The sequence below is a fragment of the Rutidosis leptorrhynchoides genome, chromosome 2 (assembly GCF_046630445.1).
Source record: "Rutidosis leptorrhynchoides isolate AG116_Rl617_1_P2 chromosome 2, CSIRO_AGI_Rlap_v1, whole genome shotgun sequence".
NCBI lineage: Eukaryota > Viridiplantae > Streptophyta > Magnoliopsida > Asterales > Asteraceae > Rutidosis > Rutidosis leptorrhynchoides.
In genome coordinates, this window is record NC_092334.1 from 559,849,841 (window position 1) to 559,869,805 (window position 19,965).

A 19,965-nucleotide genomic window follows, 5' to 3' on the forward strand; every position below is an offset into this window, starting at 1 on the left:
CTCCTCGTGTGCACGATATAATCGTGCAACATCATGTGTAGTGGGAGATCTCATGTATTCACTTTTGTATATATCGATGACACATTTTCAAAAGTTTTCTAGACATATTATTAATGTTTCCTCACTCATTTGTAAATATTCATCAACATATTAACGCTAGTTCCATACGCCAATTGGCGTATAGTCGAATTACAGTCTTGTAAAGTAGTAAACGACTGCCTACCGACAATTATTTTCGTAAAATAACTACGATGGTCGGGAATACAATTACTAGAAAAGTAGTTATACCTTGCGCTATTCGGAGGAATATTTGTATTCACATACGAAAACGTCTTTTAAATTTCTTGGGCACAAAAATTGGTGTCTCACGAAAATAATCATTTCATAATCGTTGCACGACATCCTCACGATCTCTCGGAATGTAACCTCGAACTCAAGGAATACGCGACGCGGACTCGACTTCGGACTCTTCATCCAATTCTTGAATAAGTTGAATAATATGAACATCTTCCAAATCGAAATCGGAACAAAGTAAATACGATACCATAATTATATGTAACTATAAAAATTAAGATTATAATGTATAAATATGATATAAAATAGATGTTTATGTGTGTAAAATTGAGAAATGATAAGTTATTTATAGATAACAGATAAAATAAAAGTGGCCCGCGCAATGCCGCGGGCCCTTTCGAGTTACATATTCGTAGTGTACGTAGTGTTATGTATTTACAGAAGTAAAAATGTTTTGCTACGTGTGTTTTTAGATACATATAGTTAGTACCTAGTATACCTAATGGCCTATGCGTTTTTAACGTCAGGAAGATTGCGTAGAAAAAAGGAAACAGAACCATCGATATGATATAGTTAGGTTGGGTAGTTTATTATAGGTGTATGTATATGTATTGAAGATAGTCCGAGGTATTTAGCGTTTTTTTTAGAAGTGTCCGTTTCGCGTATAGTTATTCCCGTTGTGTTCGTAAGATTTTTTTGAGTTGAACGGTGGGTTCGGAAGAATTTAACGCGTGGCGAGCGGGAAGATATGTTCCGTTAAAAATTTGGGTGAGGTTTGGTTAAGTTTTTTAATTAAAATAAATTTACATTTTGTACCCCTAATTTGACGGCTGAAATTGAAAGTTGCTTAAAGTTTAGGGGGGAAAGTTTTTTTTTTTTTTGCAATGTCGTTTTCTAAGCATGGGGTGATCAAAACGATCAAAAACCGTATGCATTTTAGTATATAAAGTAGTAATTATTAAATTTAAGGAAAAAAGTCTAACGGCTTTCCACCAATCAAATTGCGCAAATGTGCTTGACCTTTTTTTCTCGTCAGTCCCTCGACTAACGCCCCATTTTCGTCACATGTGACGCCTCGTTAAAAAAGAACGTTAGACCATTTGTAACGGGTCCAAGTGACCCCGTCACTTGCTGACATGGACCAAATTAACACTATTTTTTTGCTGTAACAAGGCATCACTTTGTGGTGTTACTTTGGCGTTTCTTAGAAAGAAACACCAATTTTTTTTAATTTTCTATTGATTTAAAAATATTATTTATATCCCCATTTAATACTTAACCCAATTATATTTTAACATATCATCACAATACTCCTAACTAACACAAAAAAGTAACACCACCAATACTCCACTCAACAAAGAAACACGTCCTACTCATCTAAAAAGTAAAAAAAGGTAAGTGACACAAAAAGTGACACCGATCACCATTACGAATGGTCTTAGATTATATTTGCCAAATCGTGATTTCTTACACACGGTTAAAAAAGGTCTGATCGTAAATTCAAACAACCTTTTGGTCAACGATGGTGCCGTTCTTAAAAAATTAGTATACGTTACTTGCTCACTCGCAACACTAAAGACACAAAATCCACGCGCTAAATCTTTTTTTATTTTCTTTCTTTTCCCGATCACCTCTTCTTTCGAAAACCCTAATTGTAAAAACACTTGACGTCATAATTTTTCTACGGTAATCATTTCAATCTTCTGTCAATACTTAATTGTTTTCGTTCTCACGTAAAAAGCCCTAATTTTGAAATCTAGTTCGTTATTACGATTCATTCGAAAACCCTAGTTTTTATGCAGCGTGCTTACGGAAGAAGATGAAGACTGTTTGTAATTATACGAATTTAAATGTTTTTAATTTTATAAATTATATATGTATGTATGTGGATATTGCGGTGTATATTCTTGCTGCCCTACTATTTTAACCAGATAAATAGTTTGACTTTTGAAGTCATGTTGACTAATCATATTTTTAATACTGAAATGCTTTAATTTGGATCAATGTTTTCATTATGATGGGGTATTATATGGCTATCAAGTGACTATGGTATAGATGGTGCATAAAGATGATTGTATACATATAATGGGCAAAGTGAACAATAGCTTGCATTTTGAGTATGCTGAATAACAAGGTTCTTATATTTGTTGTTATTTATTAATTATATATATATATTTATTGTAGCCGCTGCTGGAAAAGATATATCAGCTGAGGAGATTAACTATGTTCCATCTTTAAACATTGATGTTATGAACATTAGTCGTATTTCTACTACCTTAATAGAAGATCCTTCTACTACAATAATGGGCAATTCAGATGCTGTTTTTAACGTTGCTGATCACCCTCATGAATCGAGTCCAGAACTTAGAACTACAGAGGTCAATGTGGCTGCTATGCCAACTTCACCTATGAACGACAAACCAAATTCTAACATCCTAGATTTGTTTCCCAGTCTGGATGAACCTGTATGTTTTGAACTTTTAATCATCTATGTTCAATGTGCGTATTTATTTGAAGTGCTCATGTGTTCTGAACTGGCTGCAGGATGAGGCAGCTGATGTGGACATGGATGAAAATGAAAGCACGTGTGAGAGATCTTCATCTTCTCGTGATGCTGCAGACGACAATGGTAATCACAGAACCCTTTTTTTCTTTCTTTCTAAAGTTTCATCTTATTCCAAAATGCTTCATGATTATTGTCGATTTTATGTTGATAGCAAATTTGTATATTTACCTCATGAAACGTTGAGGGTTGTCACTCTTGTAAGGCTTTATTCTTGTTTTATTTTTTCAGTTGCTGGACCATCATTAGGTCACTGTATTGGTGGCTGGGAATCGGTAAGCACTTCCATTTTTTCTATTTGGTTTTTTTTTTTTTTTATGTATGTGTTTTTTTCTTGACTAGCATATAATGAGTGGGAAATTGTTTTCGATCTACATTGTGACCAATCATTCTGTCTACATGAAACATCATTTGTAGAATATAATGTAGGAAATGTTTCTTAATCCATTGAATGTAATGAAACTGTAAATCTATGCATACCATTACAAAGTTATGTGTAATTTTGCTTAACTGCTGATCATACCAGCTGTAGTTCTCAGCATTCTATTGAAAGATATTTAACTAAAATGCACTTATGTGTGATATGTTATCAACAAATAGTCTTACCAAATAAGCTATTGTTAATTATTTTGTTATTTATATAGCTTACTCAAATTTGAACTCCAAGTAAGGTAAAATCGCTCTACATTTTTGTAAAAAGCTTCACTTTTGTAAAAGCTCACATGCTTCCCACATACTGGTATTACAGATTATAAATATGTTCCAAAATGACACTTTTTTCTTTCTTGTATGTGAATATAGATTTTAGTTCTAAAAGTAAGTAATGTAATTAAGTTCAAATTAAGAGGCGTACTTTTTTTTATCTCTGTTAGTAGGACTTGAGTTACAAATGAAACTAATGTACATGAGGCATATTTGCATACTCCTACTTGATAGCTAACAACACTTACTGTTTAAGAAAATACTCCGTAATAACTAATTTATAACGTTTTTTTATGAGTCGTGCAACGCACGGGCTCAAAACCTAGTGTGTATATAGTGTAATGTTTTGGGTACAATTAGTTCCCAAATATCATAATTTTTGTCGTGTAAACATAGCGTAATGTTTCTGGTACAAATGGACAGCTTTTAGTTTTTGCACCTTTATTTTTTAATAAATCATGGGTGTTTATTGGAAATTTTTTAAATTGACAGGATAACGAAGATACGGCAAAAGTAGTCTTCTATCCTGATTACGTGATATACAATAATAACTATTATACAGATCCTGTGATATATTTTACTAGCGATTTCATAGAAATGGAGGGTTCAACTACAGACCGAAATGACCAAACCTATAGATGCAAATGGAAAATTGAGGATATACTTAATATCAGATCTCATTGGCATGACCAGGTGAGTTTATTACATTAAGTACTATATATATATATATATATATATATATATATATATATATATATATATATATATATATATATATAGTGGTAGGATCAAGGGGGAAGTAACCAATCGGGGGGAAGCGGGGAGAAGCAATTTTTTTTTTTTTTTTTTTTTTTTTCCGTTTTTTGAAAAAACTTTGTTCATGAACATTATAGATTGGATGAAATATGAACATTTAATAAAGACACTTTGTGATAAATGTTTTTATTTTGGCGGGAAAACGCTCGAAGAAGTAATATATAACAATTATCGTGTTTTTCGAGCGTATGTTGAGGTTTTAGATATTAGGGTTTAGATATTGGGGTTTAGATATTAGGGTTTATAGGGTTTAGATATTAGGGTTTAGAAATTTAGGGTTTAGGGTTTAGATTTAGGATTTAGATTGAGTTTTTAACACGAACGATTTAGTTCCATAAACCCAAAACACCAAACACCAAACCCTAAACCCTAAACTCTAAATCGGGCTAAATTTTACTTCACAAAACATGAAAAAAAAAAAAAAACGTTCACATTCTTCACGAACAATATTATCTTGAATGTTATTTTTGTCGATCGTTTTCCCGCTTAAATAATAACATTCATCACGAAGTCTCTTTTCTAAATGTTCATATTTTCGTGTGATCTTGATGCCGGAAAAAAAAAAAATTCCAAAAAAAAAACGAAAATAAAATAAAATTTTGCTTCCCCCGATTGGTTACTTCCCCATTGATCCTGCCCCTATATATATATATATATATACACACACACACATATATATGTATGTATATTGTTTTGAGTTGTTTTGAGTGCTTATTGTGAGGCCAACAATTTTGGATTCTTTGCAGCTTGAGATGGTGATGATTCATGTACTTACAAAGGATACATTACAGATTGAAACGGTTGACTGCACTTCAGGTCATACTAATGAAACTTTTATTATTTCTATTATCAGTTTTTTTTTTTTTTTTTGTTTAACTTTAATGATCCGAAAAGGATCAATTGTTGCATGTATTAGGAGGTGCTTTGGGTAAACAAGTTGCTATCATATATTTTTTGACAGCATCTAAGATAACCTTACTCTGTTTGGTATAAAATACTCTTCTTTTGGAACACGTTATGAAGAGGTTTACAATAATTTATTTTAATATATAATATATAATATATAAATATATAATATTAATAATACCAACTATGGCTAAAAATGGATTATATATCGATGTAACTAACAATTGTATTATACAAAGTTTAATGTGTCCCGCCTTTTATTCATCGTTCAGGCGTTGAGTTGAAATTTCCAGTTATTGGGTCTAGTTTTGTTGGAAGACTTGAAGCAATTACGTCTTTAAATGTCGAATACGAAGCTTTATGGAGCATCTTGCATGCGTCAGAGTAAGTCGTTTTACTTTAAGGAGTAGCATGCTAATAGCGAGTTTTCTAACGACTTTACTGCTTATTGTTACATGTTCTAATTATGTTTTATGAGAATGAGATTGATCAAAAAATTAGAAAAATTCTGTTCCTTGTACAATTTTTATGACGAATCTTGCTTCTTGTGTGTGAACCTTATTAATATGACACATTTATGAATGTTACAGCGACACTATGGTTGGACACACAAAATATCTTCCCGAGTAAGTAATGCTTGAATTTTTATTATTTTCTTGACATAATATCATTTTCATTTCGAAACCACATGAGAAAAAGGCGATTGCATTTTTTTTTTTTTTTTTTTTTTTTTTTTTTTTTGATGCTTGCAGTTTTGATCGACCTAATGAAGAGGTTGTGTATCCAAAGGGGGATGCTGATGCTGTTTCAATAAGTAAGAGAGACTTTGATTTACTGCTACCAGACACATTTGTCAACGACACCATCATTGACTTTTATATCAAGTATGCCCATCCTTACCTCGTTTTTTTCTGTCCTTTTTTTTCATAAATTAATTAATATTAATATATTAATAATATTTGAAAAATATGGCAGACACTTGAAAAATAAAATTAACCCTGAGGAGAGACATAGGTTCCACTTTTTCAACAGTTTTTTCTTCCGGAAGCTCGCTGATCCTGATAAAGATTCACTCGATGCGTCTCAAGGGAGGGTGGCTTATCAACGTGTAAAGAAGTGGACTAGGAAAGTCAACCTTTTCGAGAAAGATTTCGTTTTTATTCCTGTAAATTATAAGTAAGTGTATATACTATGCAAATGTTTTACGCTCTTCCGAAATTTTAGTGTCAATTGATATCTTTATTTTTTTTATATAGTTATCACTGGAGTCTTATTCTCATTTGTCATCTTACGGAAATGGCAACCTACAAAGGTATTTATTTAAATTTTTTTTTTTTTTCATTTATATCGACTACGAGCTTTCACTTCTCCAATTTTATAATTCTTAATTTATTTAACTCAGATGAAGATGCAAACGAGTCAACTAAAGTCCCTTGTGTTTTGCATATGGATTCTTTTAGAGGCAGTCATACTGGTCTCAAAGGTCTTGTCCAAAGGTATTCTATAGTATTCTTCATGCTTAATTAGATTATTGAATTTAATAATTTAATATTTAATAATCAATATTATAATATGTGAAAAATTTAGACAATCGAGCTTATCTTTGGATATTACAATTCAGTTACCTCAAGGAAGAGTGGATAGAGCGGAAACAGGTTGCGTCTGAAGATATTCGCTCAAGATTTGACAATTTGAGATTTATTTCACTAGAGGTACAAATGTATGCTTTAAACCGATTTATTTCAATCGAGTCATTCGTTTAAACCGATTTAAGTTGTATGGGTGACGTATGCTGTCTGCAGTTGCCGCAACAACCGAATTTATATGATTGCGGTTTATTCCTGCTCCACTATGTGGAATTATTTCTGGAGCAAGCTCCTTCACATTTTAACCCGTTTAAGATCACGAATGGGTCAAAATTTGTAAGTAACTCTCAATTTTGTGACTTATCATCCCGTTGTTCTAATTGTTTGTGATTATAGTTAAAAAAAATTACCCAATTACTTATCTTTCAGCTTAATGTGGATTGGTTTCATCCAACTGAAGCGTGTTTCAAAAGAAGAGTTATACAAAGATTAATCTGTAACTTACTGAATAATCCTAATAAGGAATCTTCTTCCACTGCTGGTAATGAAGAACAGCGCCACCTCAGCGTTCCAATAAAAGTCGACAAATTTAGTGCTTCAAATTTACCCGAAGAGGGTTGCAACCTTACTACGCCTCAAGAAAATTCTTATGCTTTTCATGATATTGGAATCTCGTTAACACCATCATTGTCTGTACGTTGTGTTGATGGTCCCACCATAACTTTAAAGTCATCCTGTAACTCGAGATTACTTTTGGATTCACCTTTTCCAACTTTCGATCGATCAACTACATTCGATGTGTATAATGGTTCTTTGACCCCAATTAAGGTACTTCTAATCTTTTTGATTCTTCTAATGTAGTTCGTTCATGTCTATCTAATGAAGGTGGAGAAATGGGCAGGTCAGGTAACGGGTCAAAGTCCGTTCATGTCAAATGAGTCTTTTGTATGCTTGGGGAGTGATTGACCGTTAGGTTGACCGTTAAGACTAATAATTTATTTCTGATGTATCATATACATACAAGTTTTTTAAACAAGTTAAACCCGTTTAACCCATCTGGCCTACTTATTAGTCCAGTTTCATATCAATTTCTTAGTGTCACCACCTTTAATATGTAAGGAAACCTAAAATACGTCAAATATGATTTTTTGACATCTTTTCTGAATAATCGTCATTCTTTGTAACCCTACATTGAGCTTGTTTACTTTCCACATAATGATCTGTTTCCGTACACCTCTTAACTCAGTAAGTAAAATTGTTGTTTCTTTGTCACTTAATCTGAAAATATATCTGTTTCTAAGAGACATAGAGAAACATACACTTAATCTGAAAATATATCTGTTTCTAAGAGACATAGAGAAACATACATAGAATCAGACACCCCTTCCTATTAAGAGCCAAATGAAAACAGAAGTTAATATAGAAAAAAAGTAAACAACCCCGTAGTCTTATTTCTGATGCAGGAATATGAGGAAGACATTGGGGAGTTTGTTCATACCGAACCAGTATCTGGAATCCAACAAGGCGATGACATCATACCCGACAGTCCTTATTTATCCCAGGAGGATTATAGAACTCAGGAACTGTGGCAAGCTCCAGCGAACAATCTTGATTCATCACGAGAGGCATCAACATCTGATTGCGAAGATGCCATAGAAATAGTCAATGTAAAAAGTCAACTTGATTATGAATTTAGCCTGAAGAATAAAATAGTGGAAGATCAACCAAGATCACCTGTATTGGACACCTCGTCAGAGTATGTTCAGATCAACGATGGTAATGGAGATGATGGTCCCACATCATCTTTCGGTTTGCCTGATACGCAAGTTAATGGAACCACTGGTTCGGAAAACAGCTCAGGTGTGGAATTAGATGTGCAGCACCCCACCAAAAAGATCCGGATGACGGAAATATGAAAGTTTATCGATACTGAGAAGCTCAGTGAATAGCATTGATTGATTAAAAGTCCAAGGGGTATTATTAATACATGTGTTTTTTGGAATCATTTAGGGTTTGGACTTGAATTTTCATATAATCAAACTGGCCTCACTTGAGATCTAAGTGCTACTACATATTTACTAAGATTGGGTTTATTAGCGTACAAATATAAGTACGAGTGTAGAATGGTACGACTATTTGATAAATTTAGAAAATTCTTTATGGCTGTTCGATTTATACTGTATTTTGTTCCGCATCTGACATTTAAAAAGAACAATTGATTGAGCGCAATGCTAAATCTCTTTTCTGAAAGGTACTAGATCGGAATTTGTGTCATTCTCCTACTATAGTATCACGGTCAACCTTTCATGAATGATTTGTAAAATCTTCGTAGACTTGATGTTAATTATTATCTAATTTATATGTAACGAGGTCAAAATAAAACTTGGAATAACGTTTTGAGATAATTTAAAGTTGGGTTCTTTTACATACCAAATGGTTCAATATGTTAAACGGTAGAACCTTATTTCGCCCAAGTTGTTTCAGAACAGAGAGAAAGAAAAAACAGCTTGCGCATAGTGCAGGTCCCACTTGTTTCATACTGACCAGCATTTTCCATGCACATTCATATGCAAGTCATTTCTGTTCCCAAGTTATTATATGAAAGAAAAGGAATGAGATGAAAAAGGCGAGGGAAGTTCAAAAAAGGAACAATGCCTAAGAAACAAATTGCAAGCACAATTCTTTCACAAAGGCTAGTTGCAAAAGGAAGAGTACACAAAAAAATAATATGCTCCTGCAGCATAAAGCAAAACTACCCTTAAAAAATCTCAACACCTTAACATTATTTCAGTAGTTGCAGCAAATTTATACCATATATTTCATTCCTGGGCTTTGTCACTGGTTAAGATTGAGCCTCGAAATCCAGAAGTCTAGTTGAGTAGGTTCATAGTTTGAACCAGTGGAACCATATGAACTAAATTTCTTGATTGAATTTTGTACCCCGAGATAATCATACACGCCCTCATCAAAAACTGCATTAATACTACGTAATTCTTCGACTCTGGTTCTGAAGCCGACAGTTTTTCTAAACACACAAGGCCACTGCCCTACCAACAATATGCATTTGCAAGGTTGTATGAGTCACAAGTCGGATACTGAAACCTATTGGATAGTCACGGGAGCTATTATGACGAAACTAAATATAATAATAAATAAACATAAACATTAAACATTAGAAACTCCAAAGAATACTAGTGATCAACTACAAGGAAACAACTAAATATCTAAACAAGAGATATCAACGAATAGAATATCGATCAGATAATCCAATATCAATATCCATATCTCTATTTTTTTTCTTAAATCCATATCTATCTATATTCGTCTTGATTAATATTGTCTCGATTAATATCTGATATCTATATTCGTAAAATGCAGCTACAAGAAAGAATGAATTGAACTCAAATGAAAAAAAAGAGAGGATGCAGTAGGTGTATCCGTTACGCGCAATGTGACCACTCTCATCCATCGATGAAGGAAGGCCAAGAACGATGATCATCATATATGTGATGCATCATCAGTTCTCTTATTTACACTAGTTATAATATATATTAGATAGATTTCAACGCTAATAAAAGTAAGAATTTTTCTTGTGGCTAGAACCCCCAGTGTCTTTGCATAGCATCGACCGGACTTCAATGATTGATCGTGGTGGTTCAAGGTCTTTCTCTTGAAGCGCATGTCCAAGCAATTTTTGCATTTGTGACGCAAACGTATCATCCAAAATCTGCAAAATTCATCAAGTATATTTATATTTATTTAAAATTTAGCATCATAATTATAATCATAATAATCATAATCATAATAATAATGCTATATTAAGAACGGAGCATCGACTTACAGATACAGCAACTCTTGACCCTTTGTACAACGCTTTGTTTTCTTTTCGGTTTTCAAGGAAGCTCAAAACATCCTGTAACACAATATGCATGTATGTCAAATTACTAACGAAATTTCAACTGTTTCTCTTATGTTATATTTTTATGTATGTAGTGAAAATGGGTAAACGGATATGGTTTTCCATGTTCGGACTACCCGGGAAAGGGTAGTATTTATTTACCCGGATGTACGCGGCCTAACCGAGTTATCCGTGACCATTTCCGACCTTTTTATTAAAACAAAAAAAAAAAAATTAAAACTTGCCTGTCCCATTCGATCCCAATATCCTCGACATATTGCTATGAATACGTGTGTCTCAAAAATGGTATGGAGATGATTCACAAAGCCTATAAGCTGCTCCGTCAATGGTTGCATTCTGTTTCGTATCTCGGATTCTGCCACACTTTCTTTTGAATCTTGAAGAATTTTCTTTAGTTTCGTACTATTTTGCAATCTCGTCTGTGCATTAAGAAAACAACGATCCAATATTAACAAAATTAAATTAAAAAAATCGACAAAAAGTAGAAAAAAAAGTGTGCAAGAACGAATGAGTTTAAAAAGGATGTTCTGTGATTACTTATGGAAAATATTAGAAATGGGCAAAATAGATTTGTCGTTTCATCCAAACCGACCCATTTTGACTCCTATCAGAAATGACCCACTTTGATCAGTTACCTAATCCAACATAAAAGTAAAGATTAGATGGCACTCACATTTTCAACAAGTTTCTCAACAATCGACTGAAGATAATTTCTGAACTTCGATCGAAGCATCACAGTTACTTCACTTAAACGCTCTCCTGCTGCTATATTTCCCTCGTTTGGAAGACAACACGAACCCCATGACTTTAGTTGAACTTCGATCTTGGGACGTAAAACGTCTAGCATTCTCTTCATCGAGTTTAAGAGTATACCAAGCTGAATCAAAATACAAACCCAATATATTAAATTAAATTAAATTAAATTAAAATATATATAAAAATCTGCACGTCCACGAAAATATGTTAATTTAGACTTATGATATGCAAAATTCAATAAACCAATAATTTAGTAACCGGATGTATGGTGGATCATTAAATTTGTCAGAAACAACCGATAAATATATATAACGGTTAGGGTTGTATTTTAAAATTATCCTTAACAAGTTCAAACTAAAGAATATCAGCGTTGACCTTAAAAGTCAGATTACAAACGAATACGTATACATAAATAAATATACACAAACCTCGGGTGGCACGATATACGGACTGGTGGTTCGTTTGGTGAACTTTTGGATGTAGTTGAAACCAAATTTCTTTGGTGCTAGATTCTCTTTTAAAGGTGCTACAACATCGGAAAATTGTTTATCCAAAGCTTCGATTACCGCCTTTTCAACGTCCACAATGGCCTATTCATCAATCAATCACCAGATTAAATAGTGGATTAGAATCGCTCATCTTGGCAAATTGTAAACTTTTTTCTTTCGCATTATCATTTCAACAAAAGGTTAGTCATCAATAAAACGATGTGAGGTGTTAAAGTGAGACATAGTAAGGACGTACATTCTCCAAAGCGTACGTATACTCCGGCCATCGACATATTATGACATCATAGTCATTCAATGTTTCTTTAAGCCGATCATAGATTTCGTCCACAAACGGAGTTGTTGAATTTTGTGTCTTCACTCCAGAACATTTTACCTGCTATTTCACAAACATATTCAACATCTAGAAAATAAGAACCAACTGTTCTTGCTTTTCAAAAAAAAAAAAAAAAATCAACAATTTTTTGATTCATAGTATTTCTTTAATTTTTAAATTTATATTTTAGGATATGACATATGGTAAAAATGCAAATAACTGATTCAAACTGGAAATATCTGGAAAAGAATTGTTGCATATTTTCACGAGACAGCTACAAATGCAGAAAGGAACAGGAAAACGATGTATACATTTTATAGTTTAAATATTTTTTCTGAATATATATGAACTTAACTCATGGAAAAAATGGGAATTTTGACAGGTGGCACATACCTTGTCTAATTTACATGACTCGAGCAACGAAAGACGTTTATCTTGAATCCAAATTATGATATAAAGATGAAAAAGCTCTTTCGCATCGACTCCACCTTTCACAGGACTATGAAAAAAAACAAGTTAGTTTGTGCAAAAAAGAACAATTATTTATTTATTAATAAAAAACAAAAGGATAAAATAGACGAATGTTATAAATTTACATGATATTCCAGGTTGAAAGGTCCTTTTGGAAGTCTGCAGTTGCAATTATAAGCTCCGAAACGGGACGAGAAGGACCGGTTGGAGGGAAGGAAACGAGGAACGATCGCAATCTGTTGCAAAGTTCAGCACTGTATATTGCAGATGAAAGATTTGGTAGGTCGACGAAACTGCAACACACAAGTGTTTTATATAAATATATAAATATCTGTAAATAAAAGAATTACTAGGATACGTTGACACCTACAATATGGTTCTGTGTTGTCAAAAACATGTAGTAAAAAAATAAATAACTAGCTTAAAAAGGTCAAACAGAAAAGTATACCTGGGAAGTATATTGGAATTATGAATCTGAATATCGGTAAAAATCTCGTTCCTGATATTTAGGCAAAGGGATTTCATTTTCTGATAAGCCGTAGAGACGGTGACGGGATCCATCGTATTTACGACTTCCCCCGTGCCACTAAGATATTCATCGGTTTCAGTTAAGTGCCTTCGTGATCTTTTCTTTGCACCAGCCTATTAACATTTGAAAAATTAGATTGCTATCGCATTCTGTAATAAGCATATTCTTTAAAAGGAGTTAATCCAACCCGCTTTGAATATATACTGGACCCGCCCATTTTGACCAACTGTAAAAAACTAATATTACTATGAAGGATCAACACTGGTAAATTCGTGAACCTGGAAGTAGCTGTAAAGTTTATTCTGTGCCTCGGGAGATAATACATCATGAAGAAGTTTATATAACTTCACGGCAGGTTCCAAAACCGGTGCAGCGATTCCGGTAGCAGGCCCGAAAACATCCATGATACCAGATGGTGACATCTCGTCCAACGACTTGTAGTTTTCGAAAACAATGGCAAAAATTTGTTCAATTTGCTCCTCAATCTCACCTAATATTCTATTCTGCCAAAACCCATAAAGAAAAAAAAAAAAAAATAACAGCTTAGAAAAACGCACAAGATTACTATTCACGGTCTATAAATCAAAAACGCTCATATGAGTTTACCTCTTGATGACTAAGCGTCGTTTTAGTATTACCCTTCATTATCACGGGTAACAATAAGTCGTGTACTAATGAGAGACAGTCATTAGTTGGAGTGGCCACATCCATGATGTAGGAAAGGTATCTAAAAAACGAATTACACAAGAAAAAAGTTAGTGGAAAAACAGGTCAAACTGGGTCCGGGTTGGGCAAGAACGAGCCTTTACCTTAGCTTTGTATAAGCATCTGAAACCCCGTAATACGATGCAAATTCGGTGAGTAACCACTTCCATGGGTCATGTAACGATAAATTTCTTTGTTGAAAGTTCTGTTCTTTCATTGCAACCTCCATTACAAGATCGTACGCCATCGTTTCAGCAATAGAACCACACTGTCAATTAATAATAGAAGTAAAGAGAACATCTTTTAGATTTTTAGTCAATAGAAGTAAAGACATCGACCAATAGAAACTAAAATTCCCACCAAAGTTTTTTAGCAAATCCCGTTTTGTGAGTCCGATTTTGTTTGTTTTCGGTTTCGGTGTAGATATTTGAATTCAGGTGTTCGGTTCGGTTTTGCTTTCATAAGTTCAAAAACCGAACGCACCGAACTTATTAAACCGAACAAACCAGAAACCAAACTGAAAAACAAAGAAAACTCACCTTGAGGTTACTTTCATCTAAACTAGTTGTGTAATTTATATAGAGCTGAACTTTGCCAACAAACTCATGCTCTGGCTCTCGATATATAGACCACCATCTTAGTTTGTCATTCTGAAAAAAAAATATGCTTCCGAATCAATAAAACACAAAACATTATTAGTTACATTTAACGGGTATAAAAAAAATCACCTGATCTTCAGAGATAGTAGCAACTTGGGCCAGGACCCGTCCATAATGATTCCCTTTGGAATCTTGCACTTCCACAATCAAGTCATCCCCAAGGCTATCCGGCAAACTGTCATCTTATCATTAGAGCCGAAAATTTTAACCCGTTTAAACGTAATTAGGTCAAGTCACCCAAAGAACATTTTTATTCAAACCAAAATATTTTTGTTATTGCATTTGGCGCTTCAAGTTATTTATTAGACCATAAGTTTTTGCGTCAACCCAACCCAAATCAACCCTCCAAGTAATTCTTCACTTTGATCCATTACCCAACCCGATCGACCTGACATTGTGCCACCTCTACATGTAGTAGTTAGATATGCATATATATGGTTACTTACAACACATGGGTTTCACCAGAACCGGGTTGCATTCGAATCGCATCCCCTTCAGCTGAACTTTTAAGTCTTAACAGACACGAGTACGATTCTGTTTGATATAAAAAAATATTAACTTCAGCTACAAAAATTTGCTTCGAAGATTCACTACAACATCAAATAACATAAATTAAAGGCTACTTGAATAAATTAGTTAACCTTGTACTTCATATCCCGATGAACTACTGCGTAGAGTCGAGACCCCGATTTTAAGAAGGCCAGAAACTTGTTTAATGTACTGAGTGCTTGCTTGCACGTAAGCCAAACTTTGGCGGGAAAAGGAACCGCCGTTTTCAGGCACACGAGGAGAGAAATGAATATTTCGAACCGCTTGCCATCCAGATGAGACTTTCGATTTAAATTTTGTGACGTGGCATCGAATTTTTTCTAATCTCACTTTCGATGGTTTTATTGACGAAAAACTGCATCCTGTAGGTGGGTCCAATGAAATTTTCACCTTACGAACTGCACTCATATGGTTATATGTCAACGTTATTCCATGTTAGTAATTACTTCATTTTTGTTAAGTAAAGAAAGTCATAAAGATTAAATATTAAATATTATTATTATTATTATTATTAAAAAAATACTAGAATCTAATACCTTGCACTTTCATCTTTCCAACCATTTTTTTCGGTTTTGGAGCAGCCCCTTCATTAACAACTTTGGACGAGCGATTAACAAGAATTTCTTCTTCTGATTGGAGTAATACTTGTTGCAAACTATTCAACAAAGATCGAAATTAGTTTATGCACACAACATTGATAATGCTTTCTAATGTTGTAAATGGATATTGAAAATCCAGCATCGTTTCAATGGTATCGAATGAAAGCCGATTCTTAAAAATGTACATGTTAACATTACCCATAATCATTAGAAATAGCCATATAGTCTTGATGGGTAAATGACCAAAACCGGTTTGGGTTGAAATAGGTTGTTCACAAGATGGGTCGGGGGAGTTGCCCCAAGAATTGTCTTTTATCCAATTTTTATAAAAGATAATTCAAATTCAAATTCAATTAATATGATTACAAAGACTCGATCATTACTGTACTAACTTCACATTTTACAAATAAAACAACGTACAAGGTTGTAAATGTAATGTAGATTTAAACAGCACAAAAACAAAATGTTGTAATTTTGTGAGCACCCAAACATGCTTGCAGAACTCGGAATTACTCCCCGAGTAATCGGTCAAAGTTGGTCAAACTCAGTCAGACTCGGTCAAAACTTGAGATTTCTCGGAAATCTCGGTCAAAATCGGGTAAAATTCAGTCAAAACTCAGTCAACCTTGCACCCAAATGTGAAGTTTGAATTTTTTTTTTTTTGGATAGAAGTATTTTAACTTATAAATGCTAACCGTGAAATAAAATAGACTATAATAAAAACCGAACTTACCCAAAAGTGCTTCGTAGCAAAGCACATTCATTTTCAAGAAAAACAGGGGCTTCCATGCAACCCTTTGCCCATGCATGTAAACACAACCGAACGCATGCATCGTACGCGATTACACCATGCCACGGCCCGAGTGAACTAAATTTAAAATATACAATGTATAATAAGCTCAACGATAACTTTATAAAGCAATTAATGTAAACAAGTTCTTCATAGTATCGTTTATGTAACGTACCTAGCGTGAAATGTCGGAAGACGAGTAGGAAAAGAACCTAATGAAGTTTTCGCACCAATACTCCTATAAAAAATAAACGACATTATACAAACAAATGTCAACAATATTTCAAACGCAATGCGAATGTTCTTAGAGTGATGTTCTAAACACATTTAAAGAAAGTAAAAACAAACCTAGATGGATTCAACGTCTCTTGTTTATGACTCCCTCTTGTATCTAAAACACGAGCCTTCTTTTCTACACTTGAAAATTCATGCGAATCAACACGAGATGATGTACAATTTGCTTTATAATTAGACGAATGCTCCTTCTCTTGGTTAATTTCTGTAAACGAATCCGAAAACGGAGGTGCAGTGGGAGACTCTTCCTTATTCGACTCCCTATTTTCGATATTTTCAGTATAAGAATCTTTACGTGGCGGCAAGTTCTCGATACTAGCCCCGACTTGCGTAGTCGAATACTCCGAACTCTCTAACGAATCGTCCGATTCATCCTCGGTATACGCACTACTTCTAACATGATACCGATTCGCTCCCCTCATCATCAATCGATCAGCCACATTACCCTTCTCTTTAGCTCGAGTTGCTTCAATCGATGAGCTGATATCGCTAGAGTACGATTGATATTGTGGACGTCGTTGTACAGGATCATTGTATCTGTTATTACTAACTGAAGGAGCTCTATAGTCTTGAGGAGAGGACGAATCTAGTGAGTATCGTCCACCGTACACCTCAGTGTCTGAATCTGTTGACATGTCATCAGAAGTCGAATTCGCATAGTCTCTCGGTAGGACTTGAGACAGCGGAACAACTCCACTTTTGAACTTCGAAGGTGGGGGTAGTCCGACACTACGGGTTCGATCTTTTGAAGTCATTCGATTAATTCGAGTTTGTTGATTCGATGTGAATTGTGAAAGTTCATTTATATCATTACCTGATCCCTGAACCCCACAATGTCAAAAATTAGATAGATAGTACAAAAAAAAAAAAAAAAAAAAAAAAAAAAAAAAAAAAAAAAAAAATACTACGTAACAAATTTCAATCAATAGTTATCTAATACAATACTTAGTGTTACCTAATACAATACTTAGTGATTATAATGATGTTTCACTCAAATAATAGTGAAATTATAAATTAAAAGTCATTAATTTCATCAAATTAATAATCAAATAAAACCTAAAAGTTGCTCAGCTAAACGACCCAGAAACAACAAAATTGTAAATTTATTGAAATTAAAATCAATTGAAATGGTTAACTTAATAAACTGGTGTATGAACACTAATCCAGATACAGATTTAAGATGATGAAAACATAAACTTACTATTAAAGTAGATAAGAACAAGAATTAAGTAAATTCATAAAATAAAACCCTAAATTAAAAGCCTTTCAAATATAGAAAAAAGAATATAGATACAGGATGCAAACCTCTTTAACCCATCTGACAGAATTTGTATCAAGCCCTTCTGTAAACATCATGTAATTAATTCTTGAGGTGAAAAATCACATTCAATTACCACAACTGCAAGCAATATTAAGAATTGGGAAAAACATCAAGATCTAAGAATTTGTAAAGAAGTAGCCCAAAAAAGGTAAAGATTTTAATTAGCAGGTGAGGAGTAAGTAAGAGTTTAATTGATTACAGATTGAAAAGACAAAACTGAATTAAGAAAATCAAGTGCTTTTTCAGAAGGCGGTGTAGTAGAAGAATGGAGTCAGAGCTAAAAAGAGACGTTGAGGAACAAAAATTCAAAGAGAGAGAGACAGAAAATGATGATAAAATAGAAATAAAGATTCAATTTTATTTATTATTATTATTATTATTATTATTATTATTATTATTATTAATTATTAATTATTATTATTATTTTTAAATTTTAAAAAAGTGGAATTTGAATTTAAGAAATAAGAAATGCCCGTGATGTTGAGAAGTGTGATGGTGACTCAAAAGTTGGAAGCTTTTGGTTTCTTTGGTTTTTCTCATTTACTGTTTTTTTAATGTTTAATTTATAATTTAAAAAGTTGGTAATGGTTCTTTAAAATTTTTTGTAGTAGATAAGCTAAGATGGGAAAACTTTTCTTTTCTACAAATTAAATACATAATTTAACGATTTTTTCTGATTTAATGGTTGCAATATAACTAAGCAAAATCAAGAGCAACACTCATGGGTGGATATACCGAAGATATGTATGGTTGAATTTGAAAAAAGAAAATTATATAATTTAATAAAAAATAAGGTTTTTATTGCTGTTTACTTGCCTGTTAATAAAAAATTTATTAAGTTTTTACGTTCGCCTCTTCTGTATTCAGGTTCAAATTCTGCAATTGATAACATTTCTTATTTTTAATAAGTACAATACTTTTTATGGTCATAACATGGCGTAGCCCAATGGTTCACCCATGTACTTTGTGTCATGAGATAGAGAGAGGTTATGGGTTCGATCCTTGGGGATGACATGTTTTTCTTTAAAATAATTGAACATCAATAATGGTGGTATATATTGACCATATAGAGATATTTTACCGGATTCGTTCACGGACCTCTACCCAAGAACAATGTCCGAATGAATGTGTTCCCGGGTACCGTCGATCGGGTTCGGGTTTCTGTGATACGTGCAAATGATGAGTCGTTGAAATAAATAATCTCCTGATACCAAAAAAATCGCCGTTAAAAAAAAATCAATAACATTACATCAAAGATTTTGTTAATAAATACTCAATAATGAATAAATAGACAATTCTTGTTTGGAGCAAAAAGTACTAAAGAAAATTAAATAAATAAAGGGATTAATAATACTACTGTAATATATATATATATATATATATATATATATATATATATATATATATATATATATATATATATATATATATAATTAATTAATTTAATATATATTGTTTTAAAAGGCAACTAATACTAATTAATTAATTAATTTAATTTAATAATTGTTTAATCAAGAAAAAGTAAATGGAGTGGAACGTTGAGAGCCATTTGAGTGGTGTTTCCCGCTTGTTTAAGCAATAAGCGTCATACTCAATCACATGCCCAATTCTTGGTGGCTTCCCACTTCATTTATATCGGAATCGGAACTGTTATAATTCAGTAGGCTTATAACTACCTTTAATG

General features: G+C 33.2%; 2 protein-coding genes across 3 annotated transcripts; one reads left to right on the top strand and one right to left on the bottom strand.

The window, feature by feature from the left end:
• Positions 1-1,874: 1,874 nt before the first annotated feature.
• On the top strand, positions 1,875-9,086 carry LOC139893111 (probable ubiquitin-like-specific protease 2B). 2 transcript variants are annotated; one of them, XM_071876249.1, is made up of 16 exons: positions 1,875-1,980; positions 2,479-2,759; positions 2,839-2,923; positions 3,089-3,132; positions 4,052-4,252; positions 5,122-5,191; positions 5,554-5,665; positions 5,872-5,907; positions 6,034-6,165; positions 6,257-6,457; positions 6,538-6,593; positions 6,684-6,777; positions 6,903-6,993; positions 7,084-7,203; positions 7,297-7,695; positions 8,331-9,086. In XM_071876249.1, the coding sequence occupies exons 2-16, from the start codon at positions 2,544-2,546 to the stop codon at positions 8,781-8,783; spliced, it is 2,310 nt and encodes a 769-aa protein (XP_071732350.1). In that variant the 5' UTR covers positions 1,875-1,980; positions 2,479-2,543; the 3' UTR covers positions 8,784-9,086. The 2 variants fall into 2 exon arrangements, with proteins under 2 accessions (XP_071732350.1, XP_071732351.1); XM_071876250.1 differs by having other exon boundaries at positions 8,314-8,448.
• A 1,110-nt stretch (positions 9,087-10,196) lies between these two features.
• On the bottom strand, positions 10,197-18,316 carry LOC139889724 (uncharacterized). Its single transcript, XM_071872658.1, has 21 exons — positions 18,266-18,316; positions 17,015-17,781; positions 16,842-16,904; positions 16,610-16,744; positions 15,814-15,932; positions 15,370-15,675; positions 15,175-15,262; positions 14,798-14,903; positions 14,609-14,719; positions 14,174-14,337; positions 13,971-14,091; positions 13,643-13,867; positions 13,284-13,477; positions 12,961-13,128; positions 12,758-12,863; positions 12,287-12,424; positions 11,971-12,132; positions 11,460-11,663; positions 11,011-11,205; positions 10,709-10,780; positions 10,197-10,594 (listed from the first exon to the last, which is right to left on the bottom strand). The coding sequence occupies exons 1-21, from the start codon at positions 18,314-18,316 to the stop codon at positions 10,436-10,438; spliced, it is 3,654 nt and encodes a 1,217-aa protein (XP_071728759.1). The 3' UTR covers positions 10,197-10,435.
• Between the last annotated feature and the right edge of the window lie 1,649 nt (positions 18,317-19,965).